The sequence below is a fragment of the Rhipicephalus microplus genome, chromosome 3 (assembly GCF_043290135.1).
Source record: "Rhipicephalus microplus isolate Deutch F79 chromosome 3, USDA_Rmic, whole genome shotgun sequence".
In the NCBI taxonomy this organism is placed as follows: domain Eukaryota; kingdom Metazoa; phylum Arthropoda; class Arachnida; order Ixodida; family Ixodidae; genus Rhipicephalus; species Rhipicephalus microplus.
Window position 1 is genome coordinate 216,918,140 of NC_134702.1, and position 18,987 is coordinate 216,937,126.

At 46.0% G+C, this 18,987-nt stretch overlaps 1 protein-coding gene across 1 annotated transcript in view; it reads left to right on the top strand.

The window, feature by feature from the left end:
* Window positions 1-305: 305 nt before the first annotated feature.
* The window catches only part of LOC119170208 (venom metalloproteinase BumaMPs1), a 176,902-nt gene continuing 158,220 nt past the window's right edge, over window positions 306-18,987 (top strand). Inside the window, exons 1-2 of the mRNA XM_037421300.2 lie at window positions 306-559; window positions 15,613-15,806. Of these exons, the coding sequence (XP_037277197.2) occupies window positions 490-559; window positions 15,613-15,806 (264 nt within the window). The 5' untranslated portion in view covers window positions 306-489. The remainder of the gene's footprint in view (window positions 560-15,612; window positions 15,807-18,987) is intronic.

Below are 18,987 nucleotides of genomic sequence, written 5' to 3' on the forward strand. Positions count from 1 at the left end.
GCATTATTATTTCCGGCGTCACCGGCGTTACAGCTCTGCTGAGTAAACAGCCCTCAGCTGTATATGTTCATATTGTTAGATATTAAGTTTCATTTTAAATAAATAACATGTTGTACAAAGCTACCATGCAACTTATGCGGTCAGCTGCGTGGATCTTCAAGCACGACTATGTCATCTGAGGAGTCTATCAATCAAAGTAACTTCCAGCTATAAATGAACCTTTTGCTCTCTGCAGTGGCAATAAAGGCAGGTACATATGAGTTCACAGAAGCTCCTGGCTTTTTGGAAAATGACTGAAATATACTGCGGTAGAATAACAAGCCGGAATGCCTGTCCATGCTTTTTTTGGTCCAGGCTAGTTTTCCTAAAAAAGTATGACTACCTCAGACTGATTGTGCTCTTTTAGGCCACCATCGTCTGTCGACGTCAACGGAGGAGCACGAGATCTAGCGTCTTTGATATTACGCAAAGCTTAAAAGCTCGTCTTGGATGGTGCATCACTTATACAAGAGCGCCAGAATGTTTGCTCTGCACATTTGCTTTTGGATGACAGCACTCGGTAAGGATGGTCTACTTTTTGTGGTAATATATCATGCTAAAATGTACCTAATATTTTTATGTAGTGTGCAAAGAAAAACCTAAACAACAAAATTGAACGTCGCCGACTCTGGTAAACTAATTTTCGGAATAACAAATGTTTTGTGACTCCAACAGTTGGTGTGAGTGCACCATACACTTTGCAGAAGAAAGGGAATGTCGATCCAGCATTTCATTTGTCGAAATAAAGTTTCGTCAAACGAGATGCGTTTCTATAAAATATTTTACAGTGTAGTCTGAGAGAGTCTTTACGTGGGATCTGGTGCACAAAGCTATCATCACACATTTTTTGCGTTTTGCCCTATTTATTCACCAAGTGTGCCGGCAATCACGCTATGGAATTATCAGTTGATGCGCCTGTGAAACGGAAACGCAGCGGTATTAGCGAAAGAAAACTTGCGTATTCTGCTCATGAAGAAAACATCTTCGAAAATGCCATGAAAGCCCTCAAGAACGTGGCGAAGCTCTGCAGTTTGCTCCGATGACAGGTCCCATGACACCATCCGCTAGATGTCGATGCCGAAAGAACGTGATAGGGTTGAACCAACGACTGAGCTGTAGCAATTGTCCACTGTGAAAGGCTCGACGTTGTCGTCTTGAAGAGTGGCACTATTGGCCCGGAAGTGACAAGTTGACAAGCGGGAGGTGGCGTGCTTTCTAGTAATCGTCAGAATCATGTGCGGCAAGCAACATTGCGTTGGTCTGGTTGAGTCGAAAAGGGGAGGTAAATCGAAGTAGAGAAAGCCAGCTGCACAGTTTAGGACAGCAGAATGCGTGGCTAGAAAATCCATACCAAGAATGAGTTCATAAGGGCAATGTTCAATAATGGCGAAAATAACGGCAGTGCTTTTCTCCCCAATAGAGACTCGGGCCGAGCGCATGCCAAGAATTACTGCATTTCCTCCATTGGCAACTCTACAGCTTGGCTGAGGGTGGACGTGACAACTTTTCAAGTCAGCGGCCAAGCGTAGCACTCATAATGGACACATCAGTATCTATCAACGCGCTCACACGAGCATTGTCGGGAGTAACGTTGAAAAGGTTCTTGTTCATCGTTAACGTTAAGCGAGGAGTTCTTGCTAAGATCACCAATGGAGCTCCACCTCCAGAACCTGCATGACCTAGTTTTCCGGTTGGAGGTGCTACGAAGAGGTCGGGGAGGCAGCACGGCGTTGTGGGGACGACCGGGACAGACGAAGAGCAGGTGACCATGAGCGGTCGCCGGGATGTATTGGCAGAGGTGCGGCAAGAGCGGAGAATTTGGTCAGCATCGGTGGAGGAAGCAGTGCGGACGACTGGCAGACAGAAGTGGCGTGAGAGGAGCTGCATACTGTGATGGTGAAGCGCAGCGTATGAGGCAGTGGTGAGCCATATGACCAACGCGTTGATAGTTGAAACATGGGGGCCTGTCATCAAGGGACTGCTATTCGATCGAATTGCGTTGTCGAGAATAGATAGAATCAAGGCCAGGAGCAGTAGGAGGACAAGAAAAAGGCTCAGCAGAGCATGTGGGAGGAACAGGATGGAGGCCGACGTTCGATAATTCTTAACGAACGATGGCCCGTATCAATAGATCATGGTCGGTAAAGGCTCAAGCGTCGGAAATGGCGGGGCCACCGGTTGTGCTGCTTCGATCTCTCAACGAATGATGCGTGTGAGGTTGTGACATCAAGGGGCTTGGTGGAAGGCGTCGTCACACGAAGCAGCCACCGTTTTCGAAAGGCGCACGGTGCTTTAAACCACGGGGTGGGCTTTCACTTGTTCGAGAAGTCGGCTTTTTTCAAGAAATGCGTCGATGCTTGTAACGTAGTTAGAAACCAGCAGCTTGAAAGCATCACCAGCAATGCCTTTTTAAAGGGGCCCTTAAACACTTTGTCAAGTAAACATGGAATTATTTTACTGGAAGAGCTTTTTGGCTTACGAATTCAAGGCCGCAAAATTTTAAAATCCGTCAATGTGAGTGGAGGTACAAAGATTTGTCGCATGCTGCCATTGCATTCTCTCTCCTCTCGTCTCGTCACGACAAAAGCGCTAGAACGTAAGCAGAGAGGAATTTAGGGCGCAAAGAAGATACGTCACCCCTGCTTCGCAACCTTCAGCACTTCTTTTATTTTTTTTCTTTGAATGCGCACCTCTTTTATTGTGATCTAGTGTGCACGCGTGGACAAATCATAGTCTCCCGCGGTGATCTCTGTAACGACCGAGCGTGCCATGTTCAAATCAGTTAATGGCTGATAGAAGGGCTCGCTACGAGTTATTTTTTAGTGTCTTCTCTCATTTGTCGAGAGAAGAGAAAGCGCTTTTTTGCTGACTTCGATAATTGATTGTGAATTTGAGGCTGCGTGCGGCGCTATAATATTTGGCTCACGCATTTTCAAGAGCCTCTACTACCAATCGGCTGCGCTTTCTGACCATGCTCAAAAAGCGTTGCAGGGTACATTTAAGACATGGTAAACCTTCTCGTCTTCCGACGTGCACCGTCGGCTTTGCTACAAAGGGCCAAAACATCAAAAGTGTAGGAGACATAGGATTCGGTAAAAGACTGGCGCCGTGTGGCTAAAGCCTTTTTCGCAGCCAGCTGACGACCACATGAATCACCAAACAGGTCGTGGATCTTTGCTTTAAAGAGATCGCAGCTCGTTATTTTGGCTTCATGGCTTTCAAACTATGTTTGCGGAGCGCCTTTGAGGCAGGAAAGCACGTTGGCGAGCATGAGCGTATGATCCCAGCGTTGAGTAGCACTGACGCACACGCACCGGTTCAGCCAAAAGTCAACATCGATGGTGCCGTCACCGGAGAAAGTACCGGGATCCTGGAGGTGCGGAAGCGTGATATAGGTCGTGGCTTCGGCTGAATAGGGTAGTGGAGAAGAAGTACCAGCAGTTGAAGCAGTCGAGGGGTCGCCGGTGTTGCGATCGCTGCGCTTCTCCATCGAAGTACGGAAGTCGTCATCCTCCACCGATAATGTTACGATTAACTTCTATATTAACCTATTCACGCTGCAGACAACTCGGTGAGCAAGATGGCGCCAGTCAAGCATCAAGCAATACAGACTTCGCCCTCGTTTTCTTTTTTGCAGCCGCGTTGTGGCCGCTGTTATGTATGAATGTTGTCAAGGCGTCACAGGATTCACAAAACAAGGTTTGTTAGAGTGAAGTTGTGCTCCTAACAAGGCAAACAAAATTACAAAGAAGCAGCTACCGAAATGACGTGCTCAGGTGAGCATTTGCGGAAAAATATGACAGGAGCGGTGTTAGTCTATCTGAAACCATTGTGTGACACTTATTACCTCAGCATATTGGCGACAAGGTGACTTACTCTTCCCATCAAAATAAAAAAGCTAGTGTGTTATATAGGAGAAAAAAAGGAAACATGCAGTTTGGATCAAACACGTGTAAGACAGTCTGGCGGCGCCGTACGTGTGCCACAAAACGCTAGAACAAACTTTGAGGCATAAATCGTGGCATTGCCCTCCCCCTTTTAAAGAAGCATCCAACCAATGTTAATGATGCAGTCCAACGAAACCATTACCTGGTGTAATAAGGCTTGAGCTGAACCACCTCAATGAATTCGGTTCACGTGCGTCGTTTTAATGTGCCGAAGACACCATCGAGGAGAACCTCTCAGATGAATAGACCAAGACGTCGCCGAATCTTGTACAGTCCTAAATACCACCACTGGAGGTTCTCACTGAGTCCGCGGCGTCAGGTTGCGGTCTGACCCACACAAATTCTCCAGGCTAAAGTCGGCGTCTCAGCGCCGAAGGTTCCACCATGCGGCATCTCTTAGCTGTTTGTTCGTTTTACGCACTCGAAAAAACTTTCGAGCCTTATCCGCAGGTTGCACGTAACTCTGGACAGCTGTTGATATCGTCGTTTTCGATGTGTGGCAGCATGGTGTCAAGCTTCGTCGTTGGTTGTCGTAGGTAGACAAGCTCGAATGCAGCCATGTGCGTAGTTCCTTGGATAGTTGTACGATAACGGCACATAAGAGATCTAGCCCATGTCTTGTGTTCAACGTCGAAGTACATGGACACCATACCGCAATTGTCTTGTTCAGGCGCTCTGTTAGCGCTTGGTCTGCAGTCATTGCCATGTTATGAGGGCCTCGGGGGCTCCATGCTGCAACAGATTATTAATTTGACGACTTCTTTCACAATTGCGCAGGTCGGCAATGTGGTCTTTGCGTAGCATTTCATGTAGTCTGTCGCTCCGACAGTTCACTTGTTTCCAGATTATGACATGGGGAGAAACCGAGAACGTCCATGCGCATGCGCCGGAAAAGCCCGAAGGAAAGGCAAACAGCTGCGAAATTCTGTCGGGTCTCTTTGGAGGCGTTTTTAGACGCTAGAAGTTATAGCCACTCCGGACGTAGTGGGTGAAGTTAAGTGCGAGACGCGGCCAGCAGTACATTAACTTGATGTTTCCGAGTGTGCGTGCCGTGCCGAGGCACCCTGATGCTTGTCCATCGTGGCACGCTATGAAGATTTTGCACAGAGGCTAGCGGGAACGACGAGGAGATACTTGTTGTTGTCGTAGGGTCAAAGTTCTTCACGAGCACTGTATTTTTCAGGCAGAAAGCAGCGCAGTTGCGTTTAAAAGACCTTGGCACAATGATGTTGTGTCCTTCGAGGTGGTAGATCACGAAGTGCAACTCAGGATTGGTGCGCTAGTGAGTGGCCTGTTCGCTCTCCGTCACGATGCCAAAAAAGGCGGTGTCTTCTTCGAAGTCTTCTGGCGGCAGATCAACGGTAGCGCGTGATAGGCTGTCGATGTTCAAATGTTTCCTGATGGAAATGTAGACAATATTGACGTCGTATTTTTGCAGGTGTAGGCTCCATCGCCCAAGGCGGCCTGGAGGATCCTTGAAGCTTCCGAGCCAGCGTAACGTATGCTGGGCCGTTACCACCTCGAATGGCCTGCCGCAGACCAACGGGTGAAACTTTGACATTGTAACGCAGAGTTAAAAGAACCCATTTAATTGACCGACGTAGGTAAGGCGAACTTGTGCCCGAGAATAATAAAGCAGTTCGAACAAAATCTCCTAGCAGTCCCGAGAGCTCACTTCTTCTTTCTTTTGCGGGTCGCGTGCTGCTAGGTCCCGCATGCCCGTGCGCCGCAAATTTTTCGATTGGCATAAGTATCATCTAGCACCTAACCTGAAATCACACTGTGCCATTGCCCCCCTTTCAAGAGTGCATCGTCCCGATGCTTGTGACAAACTAGTTGCATGGCGGTCATTTATAATACCTTGTCACGGATACAGTCAACGTCGAACAGCGTTGTGTTCCGATGTGTCACTGCCTGTCGTAATACAGTTTCATCTTGACGACATGCACAGTTTCCGTGGATGCCACCGTCGTGATGAAATATCTTGTCCCTCTGGCATACCCTCGTAGTTGGGCGAGCTGACGCGGCGCAGCACTCTGCACTGATTGAAACAGCGGCGAAGTAGTTTTTCTGATAGGCCACGTATTCGTACGGAAATCTACACTCATGCTCTGTCTCCTGGTGCGTACTGGACTAGTCACAGATTGTATAGGTGCGTGTCGGTTTTCTGCTGTTGGAGAATAGCATATAGTGCCAGCTGTCTGGCTTCTTCTGCTCTTCGTATGCAGTCGTGAACATCATAGTCATTCTCTGACGTCTAATCAATAGGTATTTTTGCATCTAAAAGTGTCGTTACCGTCCGGTCAAAACACGTTGGATTGGCGTCATCCGTGTTGTCTCTTGCATAGAAGTGTTATGGGCGAATGTTGCATAGGGTAATATTTTATCATATGTAGGGTGTTTTATATCCACGTACATCGACAGCATATCAGCAAGCGCTCTGTTTAGCCATTGGTAAGACCATTCGCTTGAGAATGATATGCCGTTGCTTTTCTATGACTGGTGTGCGTCCAATTCATCATAGCCTTCGTCAGGTCAGCAGTAAATTTAGTCCCTCAGTCAGTGATCAACACTTTTGGAGCTCTATGCCGCAGTACGATGTTGGAGCCGAAGAATTCAGCTACTTCAACGTCTGATCCTCTAACAATAGACGCTGTCTTCTCATATCGGGTTAGATAGTCGGTCGCAACTATTATCTACCATTTTTCCTGATGACGACGTCAGAAATTGGCCCAGTAAGTCCATTCCCACTTGTGTGAACGGGCCTCTGGTGGTGCTACCGGTTGAAGAAGACCTGCTGGTTTTAACGGTGGTGTTTTACGTCTCTTGCAGTTTCTGCAACTTCTGACATAGTGTCACACAAAGCTGAGCAACTTCAGCCAATGTTATATAGTGCAGATACGTGCTAACGTAATGCTTGCTCCTAACGGTCGATCTGATGGATCGTCGTGGCAAGCCTCCAAAATCTCTGGTCGCAGAAGTGAAGGAACGACAAGCAGGAATGTCGCTGTGTTATCAAAGTTCCTTTTATACAGGATGTTGTGAAGGACGAACGCTAGAAACTGCGGACAAAAGCTCGTGGAACACCAGCAGACTGCCCTTCTCTGCACTTGACCAACAGCAGTTGCTCAGGGTCGGATCGCTGAGTATGTGCTGTCTCAGACCGTGTAACGGCCCCCAAGAAAGCAATATATTCCCTTTCTTAAGTGGAAGTAGAAGCAGCAGGGTGAACCGAGCACGAGACAAGCAATCCGCATCACTGTGCCTGTGACCAGACTTATACACAAGCGTGATATTGTACTCCTGTAATCGCACGTTTTATCTTGTAAGCCGTCCACATGGGTCCTTGATATTACCTAGCCAGCATAGCCAATGATGGTCGCTGATATCTCAAAAAGGCCTACCATATAAACACGGTCGACACTTTCTGATAGTCCATATCATGGCAAGCATTCTTTCTCGGTTGCCGAGTAGTTCATCTCAGCTTTTAAAAGAGTGCGACTGGCATACGCAATGACTAGTTCTTGTCCGTTTTTCTATTGTATGAGTGTGGCTCCAAGAAACAAATTGCTGGCATCCGTGTGGATATCAGTTTTCACTTCCTCGCCAAAATGCGCCAGAACAGGGTGGTTTTGAAGACACTTTCGTAGTGCATTGAAGGCATCCTCTTGTTTGTCATGCCATACCAAAGGAATGTCTTCTTTCGTCAGCCGCTTCAGTGGTTGAGCGATTCGTGACAAATTTGCCACGAACCGTCGGTAATAGGCGCAGAGACCTGAAAATTGCCTTACAGCCTTTTTGTCTCTAGGCTTCGAAAGTTTCGCCATGGCCTCAGTTTTTGCGGAGTCTGGGTGAACGCCATCTGCACTGATGACATGGCCGAGAAAAAAGACCTCATGGACGCAGAATTTATATTTCTGTGATTTTATCGTCAAGTCTGCTCACTTGATAGCAGTGAACACGGCCCGAAGCCATTCCAAATGCTGTTCAATGTTAGCTGTTCAATGTTACCAGAGAAGACTAGAAAAACGTCGAGATAAACTAGGCACGACTGCCATTTCAGACCTGAAAGCACGGTGTCCATCATTCGTTGGAAGATGACGGGCGCTGAAAAAAGACCAAAGGGCCTTGAACCTATGTAAACCATCCGGTGTTACGAACGCTGTCTTTTTTCGATCTATCTTGTCAAAGTTCGTCTGCCAGTATCCACTTTTCAGATCCAACGAGGAAAAATACCTGGCCTTTCGCAGCCTATCCAGTGTGTCATCAATTCTCGGAAGAGGATAAACAGCCCGTTTGATAACGGCGTTGAGCTTCCGGTAATCAGTACAGAAACGTAATATTTATTTTTTTTCTTCACAAGGACAACAGGTAACACCCAAGGACTTGATGAAGGCTGGATTACATCGTCCTTGAGCAGTTCTTTAACCTCATTACCAATAGCTTCTCTTTCTGTCCCGCTGCAGTGGTCTGGTGGCTAAGGTACTCGGCTGCTGGCCCGCAGGTCGCGGGAACAAATCCCGGCTGCGGTGGCTGCATTTCCGGTGGAGGCGGAAATGTTGTAGGCCTATGTGCTCAGATTTGGGTGCACGTTAAAGAACGCCAGGTGGTCGAAATTTTTGGAGCCCTCCACTCTGGCGTTTCTCATCATCGTATGGTCGTTTTGGGACGTTAAACCACACATACCATCACCTTCTTCTATTTCTCTTGGCGACACTCGGTAAAGATGCTTGTATATTAGCCTCACTGATTCTTCGACAATGACACGATGCTTAGCGATAGGAATGCGTCAAACTTTAGATGACAACGAAAAACATTTGGCGAATTCCCTCACAAGGCCCTCTATTTGTTCTTTTTGACTTAGTAGTAGCCCTGAGTCGACGTCGATGGCTGCAAGGGCAGTCTTCACGTCTTGTAAATCAGATTCATTGACTTCGAAAGTGCATAGCTCCGTAACCTGGACAAAATCATTCAGACTGTCGACGACAGTTACTTTTGCAACGCGCTGCACCTCGTTTCCAAAGTTCGTAAGCAAAACATTCGTACATCCTTCACGTAACCCAACAAGGCGTCATTCCATGCAGATCCCTTTTCAGAGTAATAAGGCAATGTTGACAGCAAATCCTTCGAATTCACTGAATGCTTCGTTGGTTACAGCAACAGATATGCTCTATCTTGGCGGCACCATGACGTTATCATGGGCAATACAAAGGTCATATACGTTTTCTGTTTCAGATGTAGCACTGGCGTGCCTAGTCGAAAATGAGACGGAAGATTCTCGCAAGTTGATTACAGCACCGTAACCTCGCAAGAAGTCTATGCCGATAAGCAAGCCTATTGAGCTATTCGGTATCACAATTAATCTGGTGACGTACATAAAACCCCGTATTCTAGTTCTTGCTGTGCATATTCCAGTTAGATCGACGAGCTCCCTCCTGCTGTGCGAACCTGTTGTCCCTTAAAAAGAGTCAGCAGTTTCTTCAATATTTTAGAAAGCCCGCTACTTATTACTGAATAATCGGCGCCCGTATCTACCAGTGCGATAATTTCGTAGCCGTCAACAAACACACGTATATATAAAGTAACGTCACTATCTAAACACCGGTTTATGAATAGGTCGTCGTTCATAGTCAGCGATAGAATTTTTTTCTGCATCAGTGTCGACAGCGGCCTTGCCTCCACAGGTCGCTGACTCTAGTTTTTCCGACGTGGGCTTGGGGAATGAGGCCTTGGGGAGCTTGTTGAAATTCGGGGGCTTGGCGACCTATACCTCCCCATGATCGTTGCTTGAAGTTGGTGTCATTCGGAGCCACTTGAGCTTTGACGACTCGACAGATATTCCTTAATTTCGAAGGCGCGCTCACCATATTGTGATCTAGGTGCATTGAAAGGAAAACCACGTAGCCCGGCCTGGCAGTAGTGGCACGTTCGGTAGAGGTTACCAGCTTTCCCACTGTGTGGCCGCAGGTTGTTCGGCGGCATCGGGTGCTGCAAAGCTGCAGCGGCCGTGACGTCCATACGTCCTGGAGGTCCTCGTAGTAGCACATCGGCATAGGTAATTCTCGGCCGCTGTTGTAGCGGTGCTTCTGGCTGTGCGTTACTCGAAGGTTCACGTACCACCTGTCTAAATTTCTCACAGATCACGTCGGCCAGAGGCAATATCATTAGAGCGTTATGGTCAAGGCGCTGTTTCTGGAGCTCTTCTCGCACAACAGGCCGCACTAGCTCACGTAGTGCTTCCAAGCTGTGGCCGATAACTGGTGGTAATACGTCCGGGGGAGTAATCATGGCATCCCGGTTGCACACGTTTGCTCATCCTTGTCACATCCTCTCAATTGTAGTCACCTCGGAACGTAACTATGCGACGGTGCGGGGTGAGCTCCGATTTATTCCGGAAAAAAGTTCTAGCTTCACGCCCCTCATCAGATGACGCAGCTTCTGGTATTCGCTCACATTTGGATCCACTTGGCAGAATAGGTGAACTATGTCTTCCACATACATTGCCACACTTTCAATATTGCTCTGATTTCTTGTCTGGAGCGCCGTTTTGGATCTATCTTTGGGGTCTGTATTCCGGAAAGCAGCGAGCAGCTTCCATCGAAAGTCATTTTACGACTGGAAGATAGCTTCGTGGTTTTCATACCATGTTCGTGCACTACCTTCTAGCGCGAAGTAAACACTTCCAAGTTTGCGATCTGCCTCATATCCGTTAGCCTTGGTGACGCGTTCAAGGTGTTCAAGTCAGTCCTCAGCGTCCTCGTAGCTGTCACATGAAAAGGTTTGGTAGCATTGGCTGATTCACTATATTGTAAGCTGGTATGACCTGAGCTGTCATGTCAGTTGTGTACTCGTTCACAGCCGCTGGAGTTTGAAGGAAAGTCGACAAACGTGAAAATTCAGGACCCTTACCACGTAGGCGTCGACTGCAGCGCTGATGAACAGGTGTCAGCTCGTTGGATCCAAGTCGGAGTGGTTCTGAACTGTGTTTCGTCACTCGAGAGGGGCCTGGCATCACACCCAGCACTTCCACCAAACTTATAACGCACAGTTAAAAGAACACTTTCAAATAACCATAAGTATCATCTAGCTTGCATAACTTGAAATCACACTGTGTAAATATTGTGACAATGCACTCTTTTTCACAGGCCGAGTTGTTGCTTTCTTCTTTTGACAAGCTGAAGCTAGAGTAAGCGATTACTTCTTGGCAATCGTTCTGCACTTGTTCGAGGACAGTATCCAGGTCCACGTCACTTGCACCTTTGTGCATTTCTGTCTTGGCATTTCCGGCATGGTCTAGTGGTTAGGATACCTGGCTCTCTCTGTCTTGGCGGAGTCGTACAGATGTGCAAGCACCGGAGAGCGTTGTGCGCGATTTTGTAGTTCGCAGAACGAGTTCTGCTGCGCTTCCCCCAGCAAAACAGAACACTATCTTTCGTCAAGCGCTTGCGTGGTTCAGCGCTTTTGCCGAAGTTGTTCACGATGCACCCTGTAAGATGTGCACAGTCCCAGTAGTCTTTGCACAGCTTGCTTGTTTTTCGGTCTCGGAAAGCTGGCCATGGCTGTAGTTTTTGCGAGAACAGATAGGACACCCTCGGCTTAGACGACGTGGCCGAAAAATTCTGTTGGTCGTACGTGAATTGGCACTTTTCTCGTTTCAACGTTAACCCCGACGTACAAACAGCTTCGAGCACAGACTCCAACGTTTGATGAACTGAAGCCTCATGAGTCTGAGATGTGGCAATGAGAAATTTCGCCCACTGAGTTGGTAGTGCCTGCAAATTTTAATAAAGGTGAGGAGTGGATCTTAAGGGTTGACAGGCGAGCTAGTTGGTACAAATTCATATTGAAGTAATTGGAAGCAAGACTGGGGGGAAAGGTTTCACCATGATCTGGATGACACCTTGTTTCTGGACGACATCTGATCATGGTGGAACCTTTCCCCCAAGTTTTTTCTCTTTCTCTTCGTTCTGGTATATAATTTCTTCTCTGAATTAACTGAGTTTCTGTCGGCGCATGTTTCTCTCTTCCCTTGTGTCCTGTTGGTTTGCGCGTCCAATTATTTCATTATGGGGATCTTAACGCCGCATCTCCCCTTGGCCTTTGTCGCAAGTCCAACATAAGGTGTGTTCCACTGCTCACCGTATACGGCTACATAGACAGCTAAATAGACAGCTGCCATTTTAAGCCCCAATTCAATTCTTGCGTAGCCGGTAAAACAGACAGCTTAGAGAAGACCGCATCGTAAAAAATTACGATGCAGGCTACTTTGCTGTCCAAACAAGATGGCGTCTGAGGAAAACGCTCAGATGGCTCGGATCTCTCCGGAACAGTCGTCCGCACACAAGCAGACGCTTTTACAGGCACTCAGTATGAGTAACGTTCAGTTTATTTTAGATTTTAACAACAAATGAGCTATGAAACAGTTACATTTGTTTATCTTAGTTTTCTCAACGCGAGGTTTCGTCTCGTCACGTAGAAGTCGTGCCGGCAGGTTACGATTCTCGGACAACAAGGGTGCTATGCTGGCTTATAGGCTATCAGTGTAGGCTCTCTACGATGTGGTCTCAGAATTGAACACAGCCATTGTAGATTAGTCCTCGTGCTCGGGCATGGGCCAACTTGTTGGCATTCGGGATGAACGGATGGGCCCCCTCACCCATGTGAGCGGGGAACTACGTGTTCTCCATCACTCTTCCATTGCAACAGAATCGATGTCTCATTACAAATTGAACCTGTCAGGTTGGCTTGGGCGGCCGCCTTTGAATCTGTACAGACCTGTCTAAGGAACCGGGTACCGATGGCTAGCGCTATAGTGGCCGGTTCGGCCCTAGTTGGAGTGGTATTGCGGAACCATGCCACCACGATAATATTGCTGTGGATGTTTCAGTGGCTACGCAGCTATCCCCCTGAGCGATCCTTTTCTGTGAGAACCGAGGAAGGTGACACTTTGCTACATTACAACCACCGTGGTGTTCCCCAGAGTGGCGTATTTAGCCCTCTACTATACAACCTGACGCTAATCGCTCTCGGTGAGCATTTGCCAAGTACTGTCAGATTTTCAATGTACGCAGACGGCATCTCCGTTCGGACGTCTGCAGTAACACGTTTACAGCTTCGAGCGCAAATTCAGAGAGCTGCCACTGAAGCCGCTATTTACCTCTGTAGATGAGGTCTGGAAAGTTTCTCTGAGAAATGTGCGCTTGTGGCATTTACGCGCAAACAGATTCAGAATTATGGCCTTCTGATAAACAGCGAAAGGATACGTTAGCTCCGATAGCACAAGTTTCTAGGCGTTATAATTGACAGAAACCTCTCAAGGAGACCACGTGTGTCATACATGAAAAGGCGGCTGATAGGCATCTGCCATTTGTTCGAATTCTTCACTGGAAATAACTGGGGAATGTCCACAGCCGTTATGTTGCGACTAAACAAAGTTCTTTTCCTTGCATGCATTAGGTACAGCCTACCTGCATTAAACAACGCAAGTAAAACAAGTATACGAATGCTTCAAATTGTTCAGGCTTGAGCACTCCGGATTGTCTAGGCTTGCCCCTAAGTGCATCAACAGCGGCAGCAATCGCCATCACATGGAACCACCTCATCAAGACCCACAATAATGTTGAAGTGCTGAGGACACATATACGACAGCTTGCTCGAACTCCTCGACATCACCAAGCCTCTCTACTAGTGCAACGACCACGCACATCTTACTGCAAAACAGGGACCATGCATGGCGAGTCGATCCCAACTTCGTTCTCATCTGATGCTAGACCTGAGACTCCGCCATGGTGCCTCGCTCAACCAATCATTATTATTACAATACCTGGCGTCGAGAAAATAAAAGTTTATCCAATAAATAAAAGTTTATCCAATCCAATGGCGTCGAGAACAAAAGCGAATTCGTCGTCACCGGATCTTAAGCAGCTCACACTACTTTTCTTTTATACCAAGACTCCATGCATATATACACTGACGGATTGGTCCAGCCGAACAGCTCAACCGGAGCAGTCATGATACCTAGGTTTGTCACGGCGATTAAATTCAAAACATTCCTCGCAACAGCATCAAGGGCAGCAGATTTCTAAGCACTTCGTACCCCGTTGCACTTTGTCATTTATCAATCTACACGCAAGTAGACTATTTTCTGCGACTCGACGGCGGCACTGCAGACTGTATTATCAGCCTTATGCCGTTGACCACAGGAGCAGCTGGTACTAGAGATAGCATAGGTCACCACCACCTGACTGAGAAAGGGCACCAAATTACATTTCAGTGGTTACCCAGTCACTGCATGATCATCGGCAATGAACGGGCCGATCCAGCTGCCCACTCGCGTGACGCAGAAGGTCATAAACTACTACTATACTACCACTTTCTAGGACATATGCTGCGCGAAAGCTCCGCTGGCTTGCTCACCAGCAAACCACAACCTAATGGAATCAGCCGCACTTCAAGAATGCCCGACTGCCCTCGCTTGACCCAATGTTAAGTCTTCAAGTCCCGTCGAGGCTTTGCCGAGCAGACCAGACCATATTATGTAGGCTGTGATCGGGCTTGCGTTTAACAACGCCTACGCTTTCCGCATTGGTACGGCCGACACCGCAGCCTGCGGCAATGGCATGCAACATATCCTATGTGACTGCCTATAGTATAGTAGACAAAGACTACACCTTCGCAAAGCACTCTGCAAAACGACCTTTCTCAGAGGAAATATATCTACATTATTGACAAGATACAACTTCACAAAGGAAGGCTATGAAAGCGCTACTGAACTCTTTGCGATCGACCGGCCTTTTCGAACGATATTAGCCAGAACGCCTTTTCTGTGCATGTTTTTCGTTTCTCATGAATGCACGAGTGTTGTTTTTTTCTCTCTGTCTATGTACCCCTTCTTTCATGCCCCATATTTCTACACTCCCAGTGCTGCGTAGCAAATCTGACGCCAAGTTAACCAGATCTGGTTAACCTCCCGGCCTTTCCTTTTTTTATCTCTCTTTATTTGGTCATGCCGGGATATAGAGCTGAATCCACGACTGCGACAAAACTAGGTAGGCCTGCAGCAAAGCTCAATTGGTTCTTCTAGCAAGGTTTCATAAAGGATAACCATTCCATGAGATCTGTGAAATGGATTCACGTTGGCTAAGCTGGATCGCGAGTAGTTACTACCACGGTTTTGTATTTGGAAACCCTTATTTTTCTTTGCTGTGAGAACGTATAGGTGCCTCGTATATCTTTTCTTTTCTGCTGCATTTACCATTTTATTGCAGGTGAAGTAAATTCATGTATTGACTGTGTCTAATATTACTGAGCCTTGTGTAGTAACGTTCTCAGCGTCAGCGTAGTTTCATTGCCAGGCATTCACACTTTTTCTCGCCACCATTTACCATTGTTGTACTGCATTAGACGTGTATCGTTCAAATTATTATTAAATAAACTTGAATAACGTTATTTCACTACCTTTACCCCTTAAGCTTCGGCCAGTAATCCTACGTCCTAAAAATGTCCTGGGTCTTTTAAAATCAGGCGCTCTTTTGTAATGCTTCAAACCATGTACCTTGGATGTTCCGTTTGAGTATACTTTTCTGAAATACAAATAAAAACACTCTTTCTCTTCCTTTCTTTCTAGCTGCAAGCGACAACAAAAAACCCATTGGTGAGAGCACCAAAGTTTATCCCGTCGTGTACGAAGATCGAGAGAACAACCAACGGAAAGTCGTTGTTTTTTATAATGAGTATTCTCTGGAATTGGAAAGAGTGTCGGTCCTGGCACCGAAAGTTCTGCTTCGTGACTACACTGAAAATGGTGTCCATGACAGATATGTTAGTACCTAGATATGCCAGTAAGCGTATAATCAAGTACTTGTTGATAAATGCTTTTCGGTGGGCTTGTTACGTTACATACACAGCGTGAAGTGAAGCTGAGAAAGATTCCACAAATTTCAGCAATGTACATGAACTGGATACAACAGCCCTTGTGACAATCTCGTATTTCAGCGACAGCCTCAAATAGCTCTTCAAACGCGAAAACTGGCCGCTGTCTACAGGAGGGGTGATCACGTGATGGCGTCATAGATGTAAAATATTCGATTGATATATGAGGCTAACGTCCCAAAAGCACCGTTTGATTATGAGAGACGCCGTAGTGGAGGGCTCTGTGAATTTCGACGACCTGGGGGCTTCAACGTGCACCCAAATCTGAGCACACGGGCCTACAGCTTTTCAGCCTGCATCGAAAATGCAGCCGCCACAGCGCGCACTCGATTCTGCGACCTGGAATCCGCTGCCGAGTACCTTAGCCACTAGACCACCGTGGTGGGGTGATATAAAATATTTGTGGTGTAATTTTGATGGCATCATTAGCCTACGTGGTGTGTCATTTTAAGTCATTTTATGACATCATAGCTTCATTAACAGTGGGCCGAAAACATAGGCAGTGTAAGACCTCGTTAGGTGCGGAAATCTTGCGGAGGATGTCTTGGCATGAAGAAATGTTGATTGAGAAAATATGCTGCCGGATTTCGCCTTCCAATAATCCTAGATGAGTGCGTAAGAGATGCGGGGAGATCCTATAAAACTCTCATTATGAGTCATTCCTTGAACCTTAGCCAAGGGTTCTGCTCGCACATATATACACGCACACATACAAACGAACGGACGAATATACATACAGTATGGTTGAACTCCCCTTGAAAGACGTTCTGGCTATAAGCTTGTTCATCTTCAGCCATTAGGGCCGATGGTCCGAAGCTGTGCAGTGTCGTGCAAATCTGTGCTTCTGCCACGCTATAATACATTGTTAACTTGACTCCTAGGCCAACATGACGACTGCTCCTTAATTTGCTGCTGTTGTTTCAAACACTGAAGTCACTGTGGTATACTACGTGACAACCACGAAATACCTAGCATTGATTCAGGATCAAGCTCTGATTTTCATTATTCAAGATTAAGTGTCTTCGCTTGACCAAAACCTTTGATTTTGAGATTTTGTAAGTCTCTCCTAAGCAAGTTTTCTATTTGAGAAAAATGTAGCGCCGTGCATATTCACGGTTCCAAGATATTCGGTGCGCTCTATTTGACACACTGACAGAAAAGTAGGTGTACCTCGATATGTTGAAGCTCGGTTACTTTCAAAAAGTAAAGGGTCTGAAGTTTTTGATCAGAATATGTATTTTTTGCTTTCAGTTTCGGATTTCGTCTTTCGTATAGTACAGCGGACACTTCAAAGAGCGACAGCCCAGGGATCTTTTGTAGTAATCTAAATGTTTTCAAATGAATATTTTTTACCTTTCTTTACTTTTTCTCCGTAACTCTAAAGCATAAGCACATGTAGTAATAAATGCAATGATATATAGCGAACTATAACGAATAAGATTCATGAAATTGTATGTTTATTTATAAACCACTTACTAAGAGCGATTTTCAATGAATCGCAGGTAATAAACAAAAACGTTACAATGATCGTTTTTTTACTGTAGCCTCATCGTTTTAGTTCTGCGGTAGCAAAATAGAAACATTCACGAGAATGGTGAGCATTGAAGTTTCTGCACTAAACAAGATGATGGCCACACCAAGATAATAAAGACTCTCGTAGTGTGGTATATAAAGCGTGTGGGTCGAAAATAATGTGCTTGCCACCGTCGCAGTTCTGTCTCTGACACTTATAGCAGCAACTCTAGAATAAATAACCTACTCACGGGTGTCGCCTTTTCAAATATTTGAGAAATGTGGGTTAGCTATACGTGAATTGAAGCTTTCGAAGGATTTTGTAGATGTGTGTCGTCAATGTATTAAAAGGACCCACACCATCTTCGTTAGTATCCTTGTCTATAGACTGCCGTGGGACGGAGATCAATGAACTGTTTATTTAACATGATATGCTAGCTCTCAAGGATGGTTTATCTGCATATATGGGGAGTGGAAAAGAGCAATTTACTGCTGACTTTGCAAGCTCAACTAAAGAGGTCTGGCTAGCCGGGTCTTGTGAAGCTTCCCCTTGGGGCTCAGAAAAGTCATAAATTACTTGTCATATCAGTAGGCAAGCCATTCTCTCACACATTTCTTCATTTGCAGATGATTGCGTAACCTGCAGTATACTAACTAGCACCACTGACTTCGCCATTCATAAGATCAGTGTATGAGTGGTGCCATACTTGGCACATAGAATTCAACGTAAAAAACTGAAAGGCTCTGCAAATTTCACGTATTTGCACTGGCGATTCTGCCTATATCTCATAAATAACAAACCATTAGAATCACTAACATCATACAAGTACTCAGGTATGCATATAACCCACAAGTTATCTTTGCATAAACACATTAAACATATCAAAACTAAAGTAAACCGTACTCCAGGTTACCTTCAGAAAAATTATCCCGCATTGCCATCTGGTCACAAACTATTCTTATACACCACAAACGTCCGCCCACAGCTTGAGTACGCGTCAGCGTTGTGGGACCTGCCCCCTTATTACATTTACCCAACACTAGGGGCGATACAAAACCGTGCTCCTCGTTTCATTTTCTCCAATTAACATAAAACATCTTGTGTAACAACTATGAAAGCATCAATACAACTTCCTTTACTTGTTCACAGGAAACATCGTCGTCTATGTCTTTATTATATATTTTAATCGTAACCCACATATGTATTCACTGTTGCTACATGCCCCATCTTTCGTATCGACGCGCTGCCACCATCGTCAGATGGTTCAAGTACCCAGGAGTAACACAATGGCCCATTCATTCTCATTTTTGCCAAAGGCTGCTAGGAAACGGAACCAGCTTCCTAGCTCTATAACAAACAGTCAAGACCCAATTTATTTAGAAATTGCCTTGTTAACTAAGTATATCTGTAGGTAGTTTTTGAGAAATATTTATTTGTTGTACTACTGCGAGTCGCCTTGTATATTGACTGTGTGTATTATTGTACTTATGTGTATTTAGATTATATGTTGTGGGATTCTTGCGAAGTTCATTATATTTAGGCCAATAATTCATGCAT